We start from the raw sequence: 21,670 nt of genomic DNA on the forward strand, positions 1-21,670 counted from the left end.
CGCGCGCCGTCACGGGATAGGCTCGTGGGAGCGGAGCGGGGCGGACCCCGGGGGCCGGTGGCGTTGGGCGGGGACGCGTTCTCGCCGCTGATTGGCCCAGAGTACCGGCGGTGCCGCGTAGTGATTGGCTGCGCCCCGCGGGTCGGTGGGGGGGGCAGGGCGGGAGTCGCACGCGGCAGCGGCGAGAGAGGCGCGGCCGGAGCAGGTGAGACCCGCGGGGAGTCCGGGCGGGCCCGGGGCTCCTCCTGCCCGGGCGCCTTCCCTCCTCTCTCGGTGAGCGGGGCCCGCCTGGGCAGGACGGCTGCCGGCACGGTAGCGGCAGCGCTGAGGCCGCGGTGACGGGCCCGAGGCCTGGCCCTGGCGGGGCGGGCGGAGGCGGCGGGCCGGAAGCGGCGCGGGGTGTCCGGTACCCGCGGAGGCGGCCCCGGGATGCGGGGCTGGGCTGAGGGGCCGGTCCGCCTAACGAAGAGACGCGGGGCTTCCGGCAGTTCGGGCCCGGGGCGGAGCAGCGTCCGCGCTACCGGCCCCTTCCGCTCCGTTCCGCGGCTCGACCCGGTCCCCGCCCCTCCGCACCGAGAGCGGCGGCAGCGGGCGGCCCCACGCTGGGTGAGCCGGGCCCGCCTGCCCCCCGCGGCTGCGGGAGGGGAGTGCCCCGCGGGCCTTGGGCCAAGGGCCGTCCCGGGAGCCGCGGGGATCCCCCCCGCTTGGCCACCGAGCGGCGGCAGCTGCCAAGGAGGAGTCCTCGGTAACCGGGAAGCGGTTGTCCTGCCGGGGACATCCCTGTCACCTGCGTGGAGGCTCGGAGAGAGTTTCCCGTGTCCCCCAGCACGGTGCTGGTGTTTTGGGGAGGTGCCTCAGCTCCTGGTTGGGGAGCAGCCACCGGGTGTTTCCGGGGCGATGTGATGGGTACGGAGGTGGTGGTGTAGGTTTGACATTTATTAAAAAAAAGGAAAAAATTGTGGTTGAAAACACGGGTTTCCCTAAAGCGTTGGATGCACTGCCTTGTCCCGATGAACGGAGTGAGGGGGATGAGCTCAGGATATGGTGTGGAAAGCTGGGGGCTCGCCAGGACATCGTGTTAACACCTCATAAGGATCCCTGATCCGGTCCACAGGGACCTGAGGAGAGTTCACAGCTAAAGCAGATGGAGCACACGAGGAACACGGAGTGCTGAGCAAAGAATAAAGAAATGAAGATGTGGATGGGGTCTGGTTAGTTTGGGCATCCTGCTTTTGATGTTGCTCAGCCTGCTTTAGAAAACAAACTTCTGCTGGGATACCCAGACTGTTACACCGAGAGAGGAGCAAGGAGGAAGGAGTGAGCCTGTCCTGGAAGTGGTTGGTTCTCCGGGGTTCAATGGCGTGTCCACAGGGCTGGAGGTGGGCAGGAGGAGGTGGTCTTGGCTAGCTGGCTCTGGAGAAGAGGAGAGGTTGTGTCAGCTCAGCTCTCTTGCTGGTTCAATGGTTCTGCGTGCTGGCTTGGTGTGAAACCTGGTGGAAAGCTGGGTAGAGTTCAGAGAGGAGGTATGAGAGCGTCGTGGGGTTAAAGGTGGAAAAAAGCTGACTGTGTGGTGACTGAGATCCAAGGAGAAGGGTTGGTCAGTCTGTGTGGCTCCTGGAGGACAGAAGTTTGGACTGTGGGAATTGGGTATGGCCCAGGGTGATAATCCAGCTGTGTGCATGGAAACCAAAGCATGGATTTGAAGTGATAGAGGTTCAAAGCACATGAGAACAACTTACTCAAAGTCAGCAATGATTTTGTATTCAATGGGAACTTTTACATCAAATTTATGTGCTTAATTTAAAAAAAAAAAAGCACAATGCAAATACTGCAGCTCAGCTAAGAGCCCAGGAGGTTCTGTGGTCTGCTCTGCTGGGGGGTTTGTTAAGGTGGCCGGTGATGTTTTTTCAGGGTATTTGCTGGAAAATGAATGTCTAAGTAAACAAACTGAAATAAGACAGGGAAATAAATTAGAACTTATAGCTATTAATTTCTGGGAACATCTGGCTTCCCCTTTTCTTTGCTGTGCTCAGGACTCTGTTTACACTGGCAGTGCCAGTTTTTTGATTTTTCTGAGAGAGCCTGAACAGGGAGATTTCCTCCTGTGTATAACTGCTGTTGGTTTTGTGGCACTGTCATTTCAGCACTTCTGTCTTGCCAACAGGGTCACTCAAGCAGCTGCCAGATTTTCCTGTAGCAACCTGAAAATAAAAACAAATATTGAAGGGAAGTTTTAGGGCTTGATCTTACCATGCTGCGGAGGCCATGGGGAATGCTACTGTAGCAGCTTCTGTTGTTCTCTCAATCTGCCCAAATGTGCCCTGGCTTGCTTTTGGTTGTTTTGTACATGGGGGGCTTTTCAGGTCACCCTTGTCCTTCTGTGGTGGGACCAAGGGGATGATGGGTGCAGCCAGTGCCCATCCTGCTGGCCTGCAGCTCCTGAGCTTTGCTCACCAGACCTGGGTGGCTCTTGACTCCCTGGTGGTGAGGATTGCTCTGGGAGCTGAGCTGCCTCCTCCCAGAGGTGCTGCTTTAAACTGCTTTCTGAAACAGAGTTATTTCCTCTTCCTGTTCTGTATTGTCAGTTCATCTTTAGAGGCTGCTGTCATCTGAGAGTTGTTCTCTGTAAAAAGTGGAAAAAAAACCTGAGAGGCTACAGGTGGAATTGTTTCTGAGCTGTGTTTATGATTGCACTGAAATGTCTGCAGTTGCTTTGGAAATGAGCAAGCGTTTTGGTTTTTTTTTTTTTTTTTACAAGAAAATCAACCCATATAATCTAACCCAGATTATTTCTTTGCAGGGAGGAAAGTAAACAGCAGAAAAAAAAAAATCAGTGCTTTTTACTTGCACATCACACTCAACTTTTCAGGGCAGGAATGTTCCCCAGGAGTTACTAACTAGCTAGCAGTTACTGCATACCTTTCTCTTCCATCCGTGCTTGCCTGGCCTCCAGGGCAGCTCCATCCAGCCCCAGTGGTTCTGCTTTGTAGGAATCTCTGGGTTTCAGTGTGGTCTGATAGCACGAGACTCTGTTTGCAGAAGTAGATCAGAGAGAGCCCTTTTTTAGATAATGATGAATGGAGAAAAGATCTATTTAAAAATAACTTTGCTCTTAGCAAAGAAGCATGTCAGATTAATCCTGTTTTGTAATCCCTGGGTTTTTTTCTCCAGGAGGATGCCTGATGCTCTTTATGGAACAGGGAGGAATTTTGTCCAGGCACTTTGAGGCTGCTTCTTGCTGATATAATTGATTTCCTTCTGCTCCTTCCTAGCAGTCCTGCAGAGACTGTGCAGTTACACATGCTTTGCACAGCCTGGAAGGGTAGGATTTCCCTTAGGAGGGATCATATGATTAGCTTATAAATAGTAAATGGCTGTTTCAGGCTCCTTTGGAGTCTGTCATTTGGTTGCTGTCTCGTTGCTTTGCAACAAGTAGAGCTGCATCATCAGTACCTGGAGGCCCAGAACCAAATCCAAGGAATCTGGCTGTACTTTCCATTGGAGATGATGAATTTCTGGGAGAAAGGAAGCTGCCCTGAGGTGCTTCAGTTTTGCAGGCAAAGCTTGAGACCTGGGGATTGATTTGAAAGGCTCAGGCAGCAGTAATGTGCTGGGCTACTGTGAATTCCAGAGTGGTGCCTGAGTCCTCACCTGCACAGGAAAATTGGCTCTTTCAACTGGGAACATGAGCTGAAATCAATCTGAAATGCATTCAGTGGTTGGATCCTGTTTGAAATGAGCCTGTTTTCCTGCCAGAGAGCATGAGAGCCCTTCCCTCCATGTCTGAGCTCTTTTGGGGCACACACATTTCCCCCATACCTGACAACTGTTTCTCTCCATTTATCTCTAAATAAATGGCTTGGTCAGGCTGACAGCTACTGAGGTCTGACACCTGGAAGTTCAGGGTCCTTCTGACACAGCTGCCTGACAGCTCTCCCCTGTTTGTGTTCAGCCTTCTCCATGCAGGGAGCCCTGCCTGGGCTCACTACCTGCTTGGGTTTGCCTCAGAACTGGTGGAGCAGCTTCCCTTCCCTGGGAGCTGCACTTTGGGGATGGGGTCCTGGGAATGGTTTTGCATGGGACTTGTTTTGCAGCATCTTTCTGCAGACTCAAGGGATCTGTGGATGGCAGATCTGAAAGCAATGTCTTGCTTTCCCTAGGGGAGACTGTGTGAACAGGACACAGCAACAGCAGAACTGAGCAGGTGGTTCCTGCTCTTTGCTATGGTGGTGACTTTGCTGCTACTTTTTTTGTTGTTCTTTCTGGGTTGAGTGATGGCCTCAGATTTCTCCTTCAGGAAGGAAAAACCTGCCCCAACAAAGGAGAGTCAGGTGTCTGTGTGTTCTATTCCAACAAGTATCAAGTTACTGGCCTTAGATACTTCCTTGTTTTTTTGTGTGTATTTTGTAGCTGCCTTACTCCTTTTACTCTCTTCTTTAGAGCAATACCCATCTTCCTTCTCTTGGTCATATCACTTACTTCTAGGTGGATTGTCTGCTCAGCAGCATGTTTGATGCAGCTGGTCTGATGTAGAGATCCTACTAAAGTTGGCTGTCCTGGATGTGCACAAAAGTTTTGCTTTTGCCAATATTTATTTTGCTGGGGAAAAGAAATACATGCTGTCCTTTGCAAGGGAGCAGAGCTGGTTGTGCTGTGGAGGGTGGGCATGGAAGGGATGGTGAAGAGGGCTGAAGTTTCCATGAGCCCTGGGAATGGTGGAGTGGTTCTGTTCTGACAGCAAAGTGGAAACTGAATGTTGGACACCTCTGAGGTCTAAACAAGAAGCCAAATCTGGTGACTTTTGCTGAGGCTGCTGACACTGCAGCTCCACCCCTCTTTGGAGGAGTCTGTCCTGGCAGCAGAGGCATAGGTAGACACAGCTCACAAATTATCTGCTCGGGGGCAAAGTCTTGTATCTGAACTTAAGCCCACATTCACGGCAGGGTGTTCTCTAGAGCTCTGCTTTCTTCCATTTCATGGCTCAGACAGCACTGACTGGAAAGCAGAGTCACTGTTCCTTTCCCAACCTGACCAGCTCTTCATTGCAAAATGAAATTGCAGAATTGTTCTCTCTGGCAGAACGTGCTTGGACATGGGTACTGATTGTGAGTGACAGCTTTATGGTAAGGACCCTCAAAGTGTTTCTACTTTACAGTCAGTTCAATTGCTAAGGCTCTGCCAGTTGTTCTCTGGTGGTCTCTGTTGCAACAGGACTGCTCCTAATGAGGGGTTCAGTTTGCATTGTTCTATCTGGAACCTTCAGAGGGTTTTGTTGTTTTCTTTTATTCTAGAAACTTGCTGAAGTAGCCAGTTTTCTCAGAGTGGATGAGTGCCTTGTGGCAACCCAGCATAACTATTCATTGCCTCTTATTTTGACTATACTGCCTGGATTCACAATAATATATTGTTTTTTCATCTTTCCAAGTGATCTATGGAAGTGTCCTTTATTGCTGGAGCATGACTGACACACAGCACTTGGAACCAACCACACAGAACATGACAGAGTGAGGTGGTTCCATGTCTCACCATTTTCATGTGAAGGAGAGAACCTGTTGTCCTGTTCAGTATCTTGTTTATGAGGGAACTACAGAACTACACCTGGTTTTGAGAACATCTTGCCCGGGGCACTCAGGGAGAGCATAGATGGCTCAGACTCCCTGCAGCACCTGGCAGCATCCTCACCCCATGGGCTCCTCGTGACTCAGGGTGGTCAGGTGTAGGTTTAGGAGGATGTAAAGAGCCCCAAAGTCACTGCTTCTCACCCCAGTCAGCATCATTTGGGCTTGTACTTGGTTCTGCTTTCTGGCTAGGCTGCACAGCCTCCTTCCTGCCTCCCACCAGGTCAGGGCTCCCAGGGGGCCAAAGGGGCCATTTACTGCTGCCTTCCATCCATGATGGCAGATTGAATTTCCCAAAGGCTAAAATGTTCTAGTCCTGCTTTGCAGCAAGCCCAAGGTGTCTGGGTACAAACCCAAGAGCCTGTGCTGCCCTGTAGGTCAGGTTTAGGTAAGTGGAAGTGATCTGTGCTTGCACAAGGCTTGGGGAAGCTGAATGGGATGTGAAATGGAGCAGCCTGTGTGTGGTGGGGCAGGAGGCCACGTCTGGGTGGGGGAAGTACAGCTCTAATGTAGTTGGGAGGGGGTGGTGGGAAGATGTACAGTGAAGTGGGATTGGTGAGATCCTCTGGAAGCATCTGAGAGGTTTTGTTTTGTTTTTTTTTTTACATGCTTTCTGTAGCACTGAGGATGCTGTGTCCTCTGTGCTGAAGCACATTTCATGTTTTGGAGTCCTGTTAACTTTGGTGCACTCTTGGGAAGGTCTGGGCCTTATCAGCTTCTCAGTCCCTCTCCCATGCTCCTCCAGTGTGACAAGGGGTGTGACTCCAGGGTTTGCCACTGCCTGATGTTTTTATCTTCTGTATGTGGGAGTTACTTCCTTTGATGATATAATCAGTGGTGGGTTTGCATTTTTGGTTTTATTGTGTGGTATTTTAAAGTTTTGTTTTATTCTTGTTTTTGTTTTGTGTGTGTGTTTGGTTGGTTGTTTTTTCTTAAAGCCCAGGTTCTTGGGGAACTGCTGCTGTGTTCTGGTGTGTTGAGCCTGGTGTGCAGCTGGGCAGCTGTTTCCCTGCAGTCACAGTGGGTCAGACGGATGGATAAACTTTGTCTCCTCTTTTTGGGGTATCAGCTTTTATTTCTGTGTACTTGACTCCTTCATGACCAATGTGCCTGGTTCTCAGTCCTCTGCAAACATCTCTCTCATCTGTACAAGGCTGCTCATTACCTCTCTGGTACAGAGAAGAGATCTGCTTCTAGGAACTGGCAGTGTTGACAGTAATTCTCCATCAGAGGAGAGGGAGAGTTCCCTGACAGAGAGCTACAAGCTTGTGTTTTTCCTATCCATGCTCTTCACAAGCGGCTGACAAGACACAGCTGCTCCAGGAAAGGAAAGCTTCCAATGCTTCCTGGTTCTGCACTTTCTCTACAACCTGGTGATTTCCCCAGGCAATAGATACACACACAGACCCAGCAAGTAGCTTTGGTCTGGGCAAACAGAAATCTCATCTTGCATGCAGCAAGGCAACTCCTCCATCTGTGGACCTGGTTTGTAGGAGGTGCCAGGGCTCTGCATGCTGCCTCTTTCATTTTACAGTAAGAGGGAAGAGCTGTGTCCAGGGAGAGGGACAGAGCTGAGGTCAGCAGTGGATCTTGGCAGAGACATTGTAGCCCAGCTGACCTGGTTGTCTGATAACCCAAGGGATTGTGAATTTTGGTAGCAATGGCAGCTCTGGCACTGCTGGGTTTGGGCTGACACTAGAGCTCGTGCAGTGCCTTTAGAAATAATTCTATTAGATATCATCCCTGGGATAACCCAGTGCTCTGTATCCTCTCTGTTCCTGCTCCAGGCTGTACACTGCTGCCCTGATCAGGGCCTTGCTGCCCTTACCTCAGGCTGGTGAAAAAATACACTGGGGCCTGAATGTCTGTTCCTGATCTACAATGGGCTTCCCAGTTTGGATGTATCTGTGTCCAGACAGAAGTACCAGAAGAGAAAGTACCTTGATTGCAAAGGAGAAGTGCTTCTTTAAGCTGTAAAGTCCCTGTTTTCCTGGGGGGTTTTGCTCCTGCAGTGTGTCAGCATAGCAGTGACAGTGGCTAAAGGGCACATCACAGCAAGGACCTGGAAGTGAAGGGGCTGTGGTGGGAGACTCCCAAGTATTGGAGAGAAGAGTAGAAATCCCCATGGAGACCTCAGTGGAAGTCCCAGACTTCTCCTGTAGCTTTGCCAGATTGGACCAGTTTAGTGTGCAGTGTCAAGTGCCCCCCTGCCTGGGGTGGAAACTCTCCCTTAAGCAAAGGTTGTTGGTGTAGCAGCTTTGTTCTGATGCTTCTGCTGATGTCCTGAGGAGCAACAGCTTCATTTCTGTGCCTCAGCCTGTTAGTAGGGATCCTTGTGAGCATCTGCAGTGCTTGGTGAGAAAAACAAGTGAGAGCTCTGGAGAGGTATGGTCTTTCAGAGGGGTCACCTGGGTAGAATTAATCTTTTCTTGAAATATTAAATAAAAACATTGAGTTCCTATATAATGTGATACAGTGATGTAATGTGACACAGTTATGAAGGTCCCAGCCCTAGAAAAGCAGAAGCTTTCTTTTTGTAGCATAGCAGCCTTGTAGCATGAAAAGCTGTGCTGGAGAGGAGGTGTTCTGCTCACTGAAGGTAAGGGATGAGATTTGGAGCAGGAGTTAGGAATTAATGGAGTTTCCTCAGGCTGTGGTTTACAGGTGAGCTTAGAGAGGAGCTGGGCCTGGAGGGAAGGCTCTGCAGTGCTTTAAAACAAATAAATGGTCAAAAAAAAAAGAATCAACAGGTGTGCTTCTGTCTGAAATGTTGGTAATGTCCTTCCTTGTGCCTGTGGCTGACTCACCCCACTGACTGTTCCTGCTAGGAGAGCCTGCAGGTTGTTACCCACCTTACTGCTGGTTATGGGGTGGCCTGGAGACATCTTGCAGGCAGGGAATGCCGAGGACCAGCAAGGGAATGCCAGGAACCAGCAGGGAGCAGCACAGACAGAATGGGGATCCCCAGGAGGAGTGGGTGCCAGAGCTGCTGTGTGCCAGCAAGCAAGCTGCTCCTACCCCTCACTCCTGTCCTTTGCACTTCCTTGGGCTGGCATGAGGTAATTTCTTACCTGCTCTGCTCTTTTCTCTTCCTGCTTTCTGTAATTTTAAAAGTGAATATATTCTGTCTGCTAGCTCTGCTCTCTGGGGAGTCTCACCCCTCCTGGCACACCCCTGGGCAGATATTGGTACCTTTCTACTGCCTGTTCTCAGCATTGCTGTCACAAAGAGGGTAGCTGCTGAATATGATGATTCTAGACAGAGCCTGTTCTGTTCAGCAAGAAGAGTAAATGGATATTATTTTTAATAGAAAATGGTTGAATGCAGAGGTTCCATGTAGATCTTCTGAGTGCCTCATTAGGAAGCTGTGCAGTTTTCATTGCCTTTGATAAATATGGCAAAAGAGGAAGCAAAAGTCCTGTATGCAGAGTAGCAGTTTTGTTTTACAGTGAAAGGCAGATTTGATAAAAAGTGAAACTCCTTTCTTCCTTCCCTCCCTGCATCTTTTCTTTTTCAATAGGTGTTTCTGCTGGAGGAATTTCCAGAAGTAGCAGAGAAACTTCAGCCTGTAGGCTTGCTTTCTGGTATTGAAATAAAGAGGAAGTTACTTAGACTTCTCAGAAAAGGTTCAATAGGTCTGTAGCATGAGGAAGTTTCATTTTCAGCATGTTTGCCCCGTGACAAAGCAGTCAGAATCAAAGCTCCAGCGAGCAGAAGGTGAATCTGCTGGAGCTCCCTGGAGAGCCCTTCAGGCAGGATCCCACTGCACCTCTGCTGCTTCCTCACCCCTCAGAAATCTGGGAGCCAAGAGCTGTTGTTGATCCAAGAGGAGCAGATGAGGGGCAGCAGTTGCCTCCACAAGTGCTGTGACTTTTGACTTCTTTCACAGATGCAGATTGGCTTTGCTTGTTGTCCACTCCTGCTGGTATCCAGAGCTGTTATGTTACAGTGTGAGCTGAAATGAATATCATAGAATCATGGAATTGGCTGGGTTGGAAGGGACCTCAGAGATCATCAAGTCCAACCCTTGATCCACTCCCCCCGTGGTTCCCAGCCCATGGCACTCAGTGCCACATCCAGGCTCTTTGGAAAGATCTCCAGACACGGAGAATCCACTACTTCCCTGGGCAGCCCATTCCAATGCCTGATCACCCTCTCCAGAAAGAAATTCTTTCTCATCTCCAACCTAAACCTCCCCTGGCACAACTTGAGACCCTGCCCTCTTGTCTTGCTGAGAGTTGCCTGGGAAAAGAGCCCAACCCCCCCCTGGCTCCAACCTCCTTTCAGGGAGTTGGAGAGAGTGATGAGGTCTCCCCTGAGCCTCCTCTTCTCCAGCCTCAACACCCCCAGCTCCCTCAGCCCTTCCTCACAGGAATTCTGCTGGATCCCTTCACAGCCTCCTTGCTCTTCTCTGGACCTGCTCCAGCACCTCAATCTCCTTCCTGAGCTGAGGGGCCCAGAACTGGACACAGGACTCGAGGTGAATCTGCAGTGCTGGGGAAAACCTGGATTCAGTGGGAAATGGTGTGGTAGATCAGCTGCTGGTTTCAGTGGCTGTGGGATTTTGTCTGTGATGCCCTGATGGGAAGAAGGCAACTATCTGTGAGCAAAGGTGATCAAAATCCTCTTGCCTCCTGAAATTTGTTTAGATATAGTAAGTCTGGTGTGTTTCATTTTTGTCCTTCATCTCTTAGTGGCAGGAATTTGATTCTTAATGAGTTGTAATGCAGTCAGATATTTAAGGTAAGAAATCTCAGTCTCTGTTCCTCGCAGTTTGTGTGAATTGCAGCAGATGAGTATAAATCCTCAGGCTTCTTTCAGTACTAACTTGCTGTGTGGTTGTGTTCCTCCCCTGCCCTGGTTGACCCTGGCAGTAGGGAAGGGACATTGTGTGTGAATTTGTGCAGTCCTTGCCACTATTGATATGCAGGGGGCTTGATATATATCAAATTGCTTTTTCTTTATTGATTGGTGGGGATTCCCCATACTAAGAATACCTTTTGAGCAGATGTCATGGACAGCACTGGTTTTAGGAACAGTTATGGTAGAGAACAGAGGTGGTAGCAATTAAGCTCACCTGAACTTGCTGTCTTGCCCACATCCTTTGAAGGGAGTTCATTAGTGAAGGCAGCTCAGGGTGCAAGGCAGCCCCATCACAGGATTTTCCAGTGCTGAAGTGTAAAACACTTTTGCAAGCTGCAGGTAACTGGAAATTAAAGATCAGAGGCTTCAGTCTTTCCCACAGCAGAGATTTGGAGGTCTTGGGGTGGAAAAGGGGAACTGTTAAAGGCCAGGTGAGGTGTTGCTTGGTACTGGGAGGCAGCAATGTGATGCTACCCCCAGAAAAGGTCTGATGAGATGCAGGTTTGAGTTCATTGCTGTACATGCCTCCTTGGGAAGAGCAACAAATGTGAAGTGCTGCAAGGTCTCCTCTCCACAGTGGCACAGGGAAGGAGGATGTGTCCTGTGCAATGTGCTCTAGGTGTCCCTGCTTTAGTGGGACTGCTGGACTAAGTTGTGCCAGGGGAAGTTTAGGTTAGATATTAGAAAGAATTTCTTTACGGAAAGAGTGATCCATCATTGGAATGGGCTGCCCAGGGAAGTAGTGGATTCTCCGTCCCTGGAGATATTTAAAAAAAGACTGGATGTGGTACTCAGTGCCATGGTCTAGCAACCGCAACGGTGGTTCAAGGGTTGGACTAGATGATCTCTGAGGTCCCTTCCAACCCAGCCAATTCTATGATTCTATGATAAACAATCTCTAGAGCTCCCTTCCAACTCTGTGAGTTACGTGGTTCTGTGTTACCCAGGCTGTCTGTAGAACATCCCATCCTGAGAAGGTGCCCTGAAGGTCAGTGTTCCCACAGGACCTGATAGCTTTGACCTTTGGATGATGATGCTCAGCATAAACAAAGTGATTTCAAGTTGAAGATATAATCGAAAGTGAGCTCTGAACTTATTAATAACAACTCTCAAGGCTTTTCCTGTCATCTTGTGGTTGTCTGGCTTCCTGTAGCTTGATGGTAGAAACCCCAAGCAGGTGTTTGTCACTCTGGTTTAGTGTACTTAATTTTATAATAATGCAATTATTTTGAGCTTTAGAGATGAGCTGGGTTCATCTCTGGATGAATGGGTATGTTCAGCAGAAATGTGTGTTCCCAGCCATGTTTCCAGTGGTGAGATGTTGCTGGCTCAGGATCCTCTGTGTTGGATGTGGCTGGGGAAGCTGCTGAGGAAACTGGAATTTATTTGGGTGACTTGGCTTGGGTGGGACGAGGGAAGAAATTTTGATGCTCTGTCCTCTCAGACCAGCTTTAGTTTGGGCTGTAGCTTTTTACATACATGTTTGTACAGGTAACTAAAAAGTAATTAATTTTCTTTCTATGGAAGAAAATTATCCTTGGAGGAAGCAGGATCTCCTAGAAGTGTGAATGAAGTGTGTGAATGATGGTGGCACTTGGGCTCTGGCCTGGGGTCTGCAGAACAAGCCCAGAGGTTTCAGTGTGGAGGAGGCAGAGCTGGAGCTGAAGTGTGACCAGCTCAGGGCTCTCAAACTCTGCAGCATTGCAGGACCATTATTGGGCGTATGATCACATGGAATAACACAACATTTTCTTCTTTCAGACACTGTTTCTGTTGAATTCAGGTGCTTGCAGGCAGGTACCAGTTTAGTCTAGTGCCAGTTTGGATGCCAAAGTTATTCTGCCTGGCTTCCAGCTGACTGCACCAAGAGGTGTGGTTTCCTCCTCTGTCTTGTCCTGTCTGGTGGCTGATACCTTAGAAACCTTAGAACTTGAGAAATAATACTGGATGAGTATATTTATGTACCTGAAGTTGTGTTGCTGTTTAAATGAAGTTATTTCAAAGGACCCAGATGGTATGAGCATCTTGCAGTTGGGTGGTCTGAAGAGCTGTGAGCTTGGCTGGGAAAGTTGGGGTGAGATGAAGAGAGGGGCAGTTGCACACTTCAGGGCCATTTCTCTTTTGATGTCTGAGTCTTTTGGTGCACTTGGGTCACATTATTTCAGGCTTTTTTTTCTGCAGTCACCATAGACTGTCTTTTAAAGAAAACTGTTTCTGTCAAAGACTTCATATCTTGATGGAATTTAAAAGGTGAATTCACCCAGTGCATAAGAAGAAACAAGTGTTTGCACAGGGACCAGTTTAGACAGCACTTCTTCAGCTGGAGACTTGGGATGTGACCTCAGAGTGCAGAGCAGGCACTGTTTCCATGACCCCATTGCTGCTTCCTTCCTGAGACTGAGGTACAATCTGTGCAGGAGAGAGGTAACTGGGCTGGCAGTGCTGGAGTGAGGGGAAACCCAGCTCCTGGGCATCCCTGCAGGGCTGCAGGCAGAGGGCCAGGGGTAGGCAGCAGCCTGGATTGCAGCTGGGATGGGTTTATCTGCACTGTAGGAACCAGGCAATTGTTTCTACTTGAATAAAAACTTAATTGTCATTTGAACTGTCCCAACTGCATTTTTAAAGAAAAGCAATCAAAACTGGGGAAAACCAGGCTGGAGTGGGGGGTTTGGAAATGTTTGCCAAAGCTGTGCCTCCTGTCTTGGTTTGTTAAGTGGTTGTGAAGTTCATCTCTTGGAGCCTTGGCTTTGAGCCCTTTCTCTGCAGGCTGGGGAAGAAATTCTTGGAGGGTGGGGATGGGCTCTTTAGGTCTATTGTTCCTCCATGTATCATTGCAATGGATGAAGGGCTTGTCTGACTTTCTGCTGTGATGGGAAGGGAACCAGAGCAGTGGTGGCAGTGTGTGGTATGGCATAGATCCTCTGCCAAGCCCCAGCCTCTGTCAGCTGGTTAGGAAGATAAAGGAGGAGGCAGAGCCTGACTTGGCAGGGAGCATCCCTGGTGTGCTGCTGCCACCTGGTGCCACTGCCACCCCCAGGCTGCCTCACCTGCACAGCAAAGTGTTCCCCTGCCATTGAAAGAAGGTAATAAGAGGAAAGCAACATATGCTGCCTGTGGGGTTGCCTTCCCCATTACTGGTGTCCCCTTGAAACTCTTAATTTCACTGGCACCAAGGTAAAGAGCAGAGTCAGCTGGCAGGCAGGCTGCTGAGATTCATGATGCCCAAAATCATGGTGGTGATGGATAGCAGTGCTCATTCAGGACCTGGCAAAGTGGGGGGCTCTGTACTCTGCCCTCATAATCCTGCACACCTTGGTGACATCTGGGGGGCACTGCTGGAGGCATCCTCAGAGCTGGGGTCAGTTGGGGCCCATCTGCCTCTGCACCACTGCCCTGCATGTGCTGGAAAATGTTTTCTGGCTCCTCTGTGTATCTCTGTCTCTCTCCTGACTCCTGGCTGAGTGAGTTGTGACAGAGGAAAGGCTGGGACAGACAAAATGATGATAAAGTGGTGGTGCAGCTTGGATGCACCATAAAGGTGAATCCCTGCTCTCCCTCCCCTTTCTCTTCAGTCTTCTGCAGAACAAGTTGTCATTGACTACTTTGGTGTCCCCTAGGCCTAAACCTCAGAGATGGGTGGCAGCTCTTCACTACCTGCACATCTCTGGCCCAGCCTACTGAGCTTTTCAAATTCTGGTCTTCTGTTCCTCCCTCTAGTCTGGTTTGCCCCTCTACCCCTTCAGCTCTCTCCACACCCTCTTCTCAATTCCCACATCCTTCCTTCCTTCCTTGGCTGCTGCTTCCACTGTTTCTCCCACCCTCAGCCCTCTCCTCGCTTCTGCACCTCTGACTAGCACAAACCCCAAAATGTCCTGTGCCCTGGGGCTGTTCCTGCCATGGGATGGTTCAGCCCAGCTCTAGCACAGACCCCTCTTGCCAGCAGCCTCTCTGCCCTCAGGATCTGCATTGCTCTTCCCAGGCTCTGCTGTCTCCAGCCCATCTCTCTTCTCCTGAATTTACTTTTCCCAAACTCCTCATGTTCATCCTCACTTTTGGCAGCACTGCACCCACTGCAGCACTCCACTGGCTGCAGCGTTGTGGGCTCAAGGTTTGTGCTGGATCTGCTCTGGTTTTCACTAAACAAGAGCTTTGCTTTTGTCATGCATGAAGCCTGGGCACACCTATGACTTCTCCAGTCTTCTTTCCCTTTTATTGCAATAGACCTTGTTTCTTTAGAGGGAAAAAGACAAAATACCCCTCTGCATTTCTCGTGGCTCTTTTCTCATTTCCCTGCACCAGGCACAAGTTCTCTGGTTTGTCCTGCTGTCTGTACCTCACTTAAGCCATTCTCTTCCTCCATAGTTTCTTACCTGCCTCTAAATCCTTCCCCATCCTGTGTAGTTTCACCTTCAGTAAAGGCAAAGCTCACTTCCCAAGACTTTTTCCCCACTTTCCTGGCAGGTCCCTCGTATGGAGCCCATTCAGACTGCAGCCCCTCACCTCAGAGTGCCTTACCTGCTGGACTGGAACTGCTGCTGCAAAAACCTGGAGCTTGGCAAAATCTCCAAATCATTCTCACCCTCATCACCATTCAGGAGATTTGACTCCCCGACAGTTTTGCTCCCGAGATCCTTTCCGTGAACTTTCTCTGCCCATTTTCTCCCTCTCTCTGCCACTCCTTCAGCCCTTCTGAAGGGATTTGTTCTCCCAGTGTGGTTTCCATCCTCCTGTTGCTCTGTGTAATCTTATCCACAGGCACATGTTCTGCTCCTCCTTTGCAGCTGGCACATGCATCTACAGTTTCTGTGCCCCTGGATGCCGAGCTGTCAGCCAGCAGGGCTGGATCATCTGTCCCCATGTCACCCGTGGCTCTGTGACTCTGCTCTCAGGTGGTGGCCTCCAACATCTTCACTGTACAGCTCTGTAAATCTGGACTGAGAATGTGTGTAAGGACTAGCAGAGCACTAAACCAAATCTGGGTCTGTTCTGGAGGGCCAGAAGGTGAATTTCTCCTCTGGGCTGGTGCAGTGTGGTCAGGAGTGGCTGTGTCTGCAGCAGCTTCCCCAGGCTCTGCAGTGCCACAGAGCTGCTCTGGCCTGGGCTGATCTCCTGGGTGCAGTCACTGACACAGGGGTTCCCCAGCCAGCTGGAAGAGAAGCCTCATCACCCTTTAAGAGGTCTTGGTGTCGTTTTATTTTTGTTTTAGTATGAAGGGAAGACTCTGAGGGTATTTTAATCCTGAACTGTTAGCCTGGGGGCCTGGAGGGGTGTGCAATCTGTGCCAGGTGCTGCAGTGGCTGTGGTTGAGCTGGGGTGATTCAGCTCTCAGGCTGAGGTGGAGTGTGCTGAGGGCATCAGAGGCCTGTGGGGTTTCACCTTTTCAAACCTGGACCAAAAAAAAAAAATCTCAGTAAAAAGGCCAGCTTTTTTCATAAGCTTGATGGAATTTGTTCAACTTAAACTTTATCTACCTGTAATTGCATTGAGTTATATCCTTGTTAGCAGAGTTGCACTGAGCTGACTATACTTGGCATAAATACTTAAAGAAATTGAGCAATTCTTTATTTTTTTTTAAGCTGCATATACAAGCTTGTTTTATTTTGGATCACTGGAAGGGTTCAGCCTTGCTTTCTGAGCTCTGGTCACCTGGAGGCAGTTGTAGCCATGGGTCCAGCACTGCTGGGGACACAGATGCCATCGATTCAACACCTTTGCCATTTACTGCTTTTAACTGCAGCAGAGTTTTTGCCTGCTCATTGTCTCTCAGCTCACCCAGAGGTGACTGTGGGGTCCTCTAAGGAACACAACCTGGAAAACAGCAGCCCTTCATCTTGTGGGGTCATTCTGGGTCTCTGAATTCATCCCTTGCCTCTGGTTATACCTGTGTGCAGTTAAATTATGAGCGTTTAGTGTTTCAGTGCAATCTGAATACTTTGGCAACTTGGCAAAGTTATCTGGTATTCCTGTGACATGACGAAAGTCTGGTAGCCCAATTTTTTCTTCTAGTAGTTACTCATCAGTAAATGTTTTTTGTTGTTGAAGACCAGCTGGTAGTGGCTTTCATTGGAAACAGCTCCAGGACCTGTAATTATGCTTAAAATAACAAAGACCGTTCCATACAATCCACTTTGCATGAAACTATGTGGTCTGACAATTATATTTTTAGCCTCTAATTATTAGTTGAGAGGCTTGAGATGTCTGTTCTATTTCATTTGAGATCAAAACAAGGCTAATAAGGTTCCTGGTTGTTTTTTCTAACATCCCCCATTTAATAATGGGACTTGGTTTTCCCCACTAAGTACATGGGGACTAACTAGCATTTTAGCTGAAATTAAAACCAAATCTCTGCTTGAGGCAGGTGCTGAGCACCTTTGCTCCAACTGGAAAGAAGTGGTGAAGTTTTATAAGCAATTAAAAGCTGTCAGAGGGGTCACTCACCTGGCCTGGGGTGTGTGCTGAGAGCTGGGCTGCAGCAGCACTAATGAGGATGGAAGCTGTAATTAGTGCTTGCTTTGTTTCCTACCTTTACAGAGCTCCACGTGCACATCTGAACCACCCCAGTGCACCCCAGCAGCACCCTTCCCACCTCCCAAGGGACCTCTGCAAGGGAGCAACCCTGCCATTCCTTATAATTCTGCATTTCCTAAGCCTGGCTGTTAAGCTTTACAGGAGCTTTTTGGTGAGGCTGCTGTAAATACATTGGTGAAGCAGCAGTGTGCTTTCCTGCATGCTCTGCGAGATGTGGAGAGGCAGAGAGTGAATGTTTCCTCTAATTCTTTTGACATTCTAATTGTTTGCTTGGAGTGTTGAGTTTTCCCATCTAAGTTCAGCTTATATCACACCTTGTCTTGGCTTGCACCTCAGTGACTGCATTCACCAGATATTGGAGACCAGAGCTGCAATTCAGAAAATGGAGAACAGTCACTGACCATCTGAAATGTTTGGCTTGGTGGTGGCTGAGCATCCCAGAGGAGGGCAGTGGGTCCAGCTCTGCAGGCACAGCTTGGTCTTTCTGCCCTGGCTCCATTCTCACAACCCTTGCATCTCTTGTAGCATCTGTGGCCAACAAGGGCAGAGGTTTGGAGATAGCTGCTGCTTTGGTCCCTGCCACCCTGCTTTGCAGTGGGAGAGGCAAAGATCCCTGGAGGAAATACCATGGTTGTGTAACAGAGTGTGCAATAACACAAGTCACATGGGACTACAGGGAGGGCAAATTAAGGTTTTTATGAGTGTTCTCAACTCTGACACTTCCTTATTATCTGAGGGTTTGGCTCTGCGAGGGTGGGATGCAGGCTGTAAAAATGCTGAAGTGAAGGGAGTTATTTTTTTCTGCTTTCCCCACGTCAGGTGTGACAGAGCATCACCCTGCATCACCCTGCTGTCCTGCTGCAGCTGTGCATGGGGTGGGCAGTGTGCTGCTGCTCTGCCAGACCCAGCCCCGGGCATGGCCCTGCCTGCTGCCTGTGACCACACAGGGTGAGGCTCTGAGCCAGCATTTCCATCTCTGAAAAGACATCGTGCTCCTGTGTCTTCTCTCCAGTTTCATCTTTTTTTGTCTTTTTCTGTCTCTGCTCCCCTCTCTGTTTATCTCAGCAGCACCAGGCTCCACCGTGGCTGGGCATAGCAGGTGGCCAGCCCTGTAACTGAGATTTTAGGAAAGCTTCTGACCTGGATTTTGTGGGAATCCAACCTCCTGCGTGGCAAGCAGCTCCTTGACCAGCTGCAAAACCTCATGCATGACTTCTGCAGGAGAGGTGGTGGGTGCCAGCTCAGAGCAGTGTTGGGTGAGGGGTGCTGGGTGTGCTGGGCAGCTGCCACCCACCCCCCGAGTGCTGCAGAGCACTTGGCTGGAGGCCACAGCAGCAGAGCAGGATGAACACTGAAAGGAGGAGGACCACTGCCAGCCCTGAAGTGGGGGATGCATTTGGGATGCTAGTAGAGGAGCACATGGAGCTGCACAAGTGCAGGAGCAGAAATGCCAGCAGATGGGTGGGTTGGGACAGGTGTAATTCGGGTAGCTCTGGAGACCAAGGCTTTCCTTGATGTTACAAGTAGCAAATGGTTTTTTTATGGTACCTCGTGGCTCCCTTTCACCCCATAATTCCTCAGGAGCCCCTTCAGCTTCTTCCCTGCTCTGGCCAGGATGAGGAAGCCCTCAGGGGCAGGGGAGCAGCAGCATTCCTGCAGGCTGAGCTAATGCATCTGCTGGAGTCCTGGCTGCATGAACTGCCTTCCTCTTGGGCAACTGGCTTTCAAGAATAGCTTGGGGGATGGGAGAGAGGAGGAAGATCCTGAAACATGATGTAAGCAAAGAGAGCTGCAGTTTCTAGCAATTAACAACTTCTACAGGTGAGGAAGCAGAGACTGTAGTAGCCATTAGTGATGATTAAATAAATTGGAACGAAGCATACTGCAGGAAAAGTACTTGTGTGTCATTTAGTGTTATCAATAATTCAGATATCTTCAGACTAGTCAACAAAGCTTGCTTAACATTTGACTTCCCTTGGTAATTGTGCTTTTCACCTCATTTGTAAGTTCCCAGTTAGCAGCAGCTCCTCCTGGTGGCATGGTAAGCTACTTCTAGGGGGTTTGGGGTTTTTTCTGCAGAAGAAATCTGGTGTGTGGTCATTTTGCTAAAGAGTAGGGGAATAGCCTTTTATAGCTGAAAAGAGACAAGCTGGGTTTGGATTTGAAAGGAGACACTGCAGTTTTGGGCTTTTTTGATTTCCTAGGGTTTTTTTTCATATTTCATACTTTCTAGAGACTTAATGAGCTACTTTTCAATGTAAGGTAATGTAGTGCACAAGTTTTGGGTTCTTTCTGAACTCCCATTCCTTTCTCCTGTCCTTTCTCATCAAATGCATGGCAGCACATGGGAAATTAACTGGAAATTCAGGGGTATTTATTCCTACCTGGCAGCACTTCTGGGGCATTATAGGAGCTCCCACTCACACATGCAGCAAGTCTGAAGGGTTTGTGTGCTGCTTGCTCCTGATGAAGGTTGTATTTCAAAAATGACTCCTTAATGCTGGCATTCAGCTTGGCCTTCTGACATGGGGGTGTCAAACCTCACTTAATTCTGGGCTAGCAAAGGACATCCCTGAGTAGAACAAAAGCCTTGAGTAGGTGTCCAGAAACTCTTCTGTAGCTGACCCAATGGCAGAAGGAGCAGTAATTGTCAGGTAGGGTATGTAGTGTCAGATGTTTGGACAGGCTCCAGTTTCACATTTGAAAAAAAGGTCACTATAAATGGTGACAAAAAGACCTTGAGCCTTCCTGGAGCTTTGGTGTGCTAGAGGCTGCTGGTGACTGGCAGAAATCATCTTTTAATTGATGAGCTCTAAGCCATCTTCAGAGGCTGCATATTGATACTGAAGACCCCCACTGAAAACATAGTTCTTTTTAAAAACCTCTGTGCATAGAGGGAAGGGGCTACACCACTGGGTGAGTGGCACTGGGGCCAGAAGGGGCCAGAGCAGCTGTGGGGCTCTTAACCTGCTTCTGATGGCAACTTGTCAATGTGTGGGCTTCAGTCCCATGTGTGGAGCTGGAAGAGCAGAACAGAAGGCAGAGCTTGGACAGATGAGACAAATATTGGTGATAAAATGATTGATACTGGAGATACTGAAAACCTCAAGGAATGGTCTCTTCCTTGGATCTTCTCAGAGCAAGACTTTGCTCAAGTTTTGCTGCATACTTTTACCCCTCCTATAAAATGCCTTCTGTGAGCAGTCCCCCTGCTAGTGGGGGGAAGCTGGCAGAAGGGGCTTCTAGCTTTTGCATGACACTTTGAGCTCTTTTACCCTGCCCTGTCTCCTGGACAAGATTTCATTTTAGAGGTGATTTCCTTCCAAGACCACAGCAGTCTCCTCCAATCACGTGAGTTTGGTGTGAAGGCAGATCTTGATCCCAGGTCCTTGAACATTATAATCAAATCTTTCTTCAGCTCCCTCCCCTGCTGCCTTGAGGTCTGGATTTTTTTGTACCTCTGGGGTACTAGTTGGTGTGTGCTGATGAGGTACAAATCCTGCATGCTGTGTATAGTGGCTGACTAAAAGGATTTGTTGTCTCCCTTGTGATCCCCCTGCTGCATCTGATTTCCAGTGCTAGAAGAAAAAGCCCTAAAGAGAGGTTAGCAGTGATAGGAACAGGGTGCTGACCTCTTGGGATTTGGATTTTATTTATTTTTTTTTACCCCTCTATGTTCATCCTGTGGTATCATTCCTGTTGATCTGAACTTCTGCTCTGGGTTTTTTGTTGCAGGTGAGATTAGTGGGAGAAGGAGAAGAGGCTGAGCTGTGACTGAACCAGGAGATTTTGGACTGTGTCTGAGGATGGTGAGTACACCTTCTGGCCTGCCTCTGTCCTCTGTGGGTCATTTTGTTCTTTCTGTGTGTGTCCAGCTCTTGTAGTGCTGCTAAATGGTTCAGAATAAATACAAGAATGGGAAAGGAATGCTATACTATTGTGTATACTATATAACTATGATATACAGAGCTTTTATTACTGTGGCCAAGATCCTGTTGGTAGGATAAGCTTACCCCTAAATGTCTTCCTGAAATATACTCAGGGAAGAAATAAATAAGATTGGAATCTCCTTCTGCCTTCTTGGACTACTGATACAGTCATCCAGTTTTTGTGAAACGGATAAATTTTTACTTTAAAAGTTAATGCTGGACTTTCTCATTCTGTTCTTTTGTTACCTCCCAATGAAGATTTAACACCATGTTAATAACATGCTCTAATGCTGCCAAAGTAGCAGAAATTTCACAATACTCAGTCACAGAAAAATGTTAGAAAAGAATCTGGAAAGACTGAAACATAGCCAGAGCAGACAGATTGCTGATAAACTCACATCAAGTGCTTCCAATGCCTCCAGCAAGCAGTAACCCAAAATACATATGATCTGATGAGACAAAGAAAGCTGGAGACAGGAATGTTGGAAGATACCCTGCAAGTGTCTTTACAGATGTAGTTTGAATTGGGGTTTGAAGGCAAGGTGTTGATCTGCAGATTGGGCTGTGGGTGGGCAGGGAGCTGGAGTTTTGCTGTAGTAACTGAGTATTCTCATCAGCTTGGTGCTCACCCCTGCCAGAAGTGTCTCATTGGATTGGAAGGGGAACAGAGAAGAAAGGCAGAAACAGTCAAAGGGCTGGAAATTCAGATTGAGGATATGAAAATTTAGTTTA

General features: G+C 48.8%; 1 protein-coding gene across 3 annotated transcripts in view; it reads left to right on the plus strand.

Moving 5' to 3' along the window:
• Window positions 1–140: 140 nt before the first annotated feature.
• The window catches only part of MTMR4 (myotubularin related protein 4), a 56,584-nt gene continuing 35,054 nt past the window's right edge, over window positions 141–21,670 (plus strand). Inside the window, exons 1-2 of one of the 3 annotated variants that reach the window (XM_030462713.1) lie at window positions 141–205; window positions 20,745–20,818. In XM_030462713.1, the coding sequence (XP_030318573.1) occupies window positions 20,816–20,818 (3 nt within the window). In that variant the 5' untranslated portion in view covers window positions 141–205; window positions 20,745–20,815. Of the gene's footprint in view, window positions 274–4,925; window positions 5,124–20,744; window positions 20,819–21,670 lie in introns of those variants that run through there. The other 2 variants (XM_030462714.1, XM_030462715.1) reach the window with 2 other exon arrangements.

The sequence above is a fragment of the Calypte anna genome, chromosome 19 (genome assembly GCF_003957555.1).
Source record: "Calypte anna isolate BGI_N300 chromosome 19, bCalAnn1_v1.p, whole genome shotgun sequence".
NCBI lineage: Eukaryota > Metazoa > Chordata > Aves > Apodiformes > Trochilidae > Calypte > Calypte anna.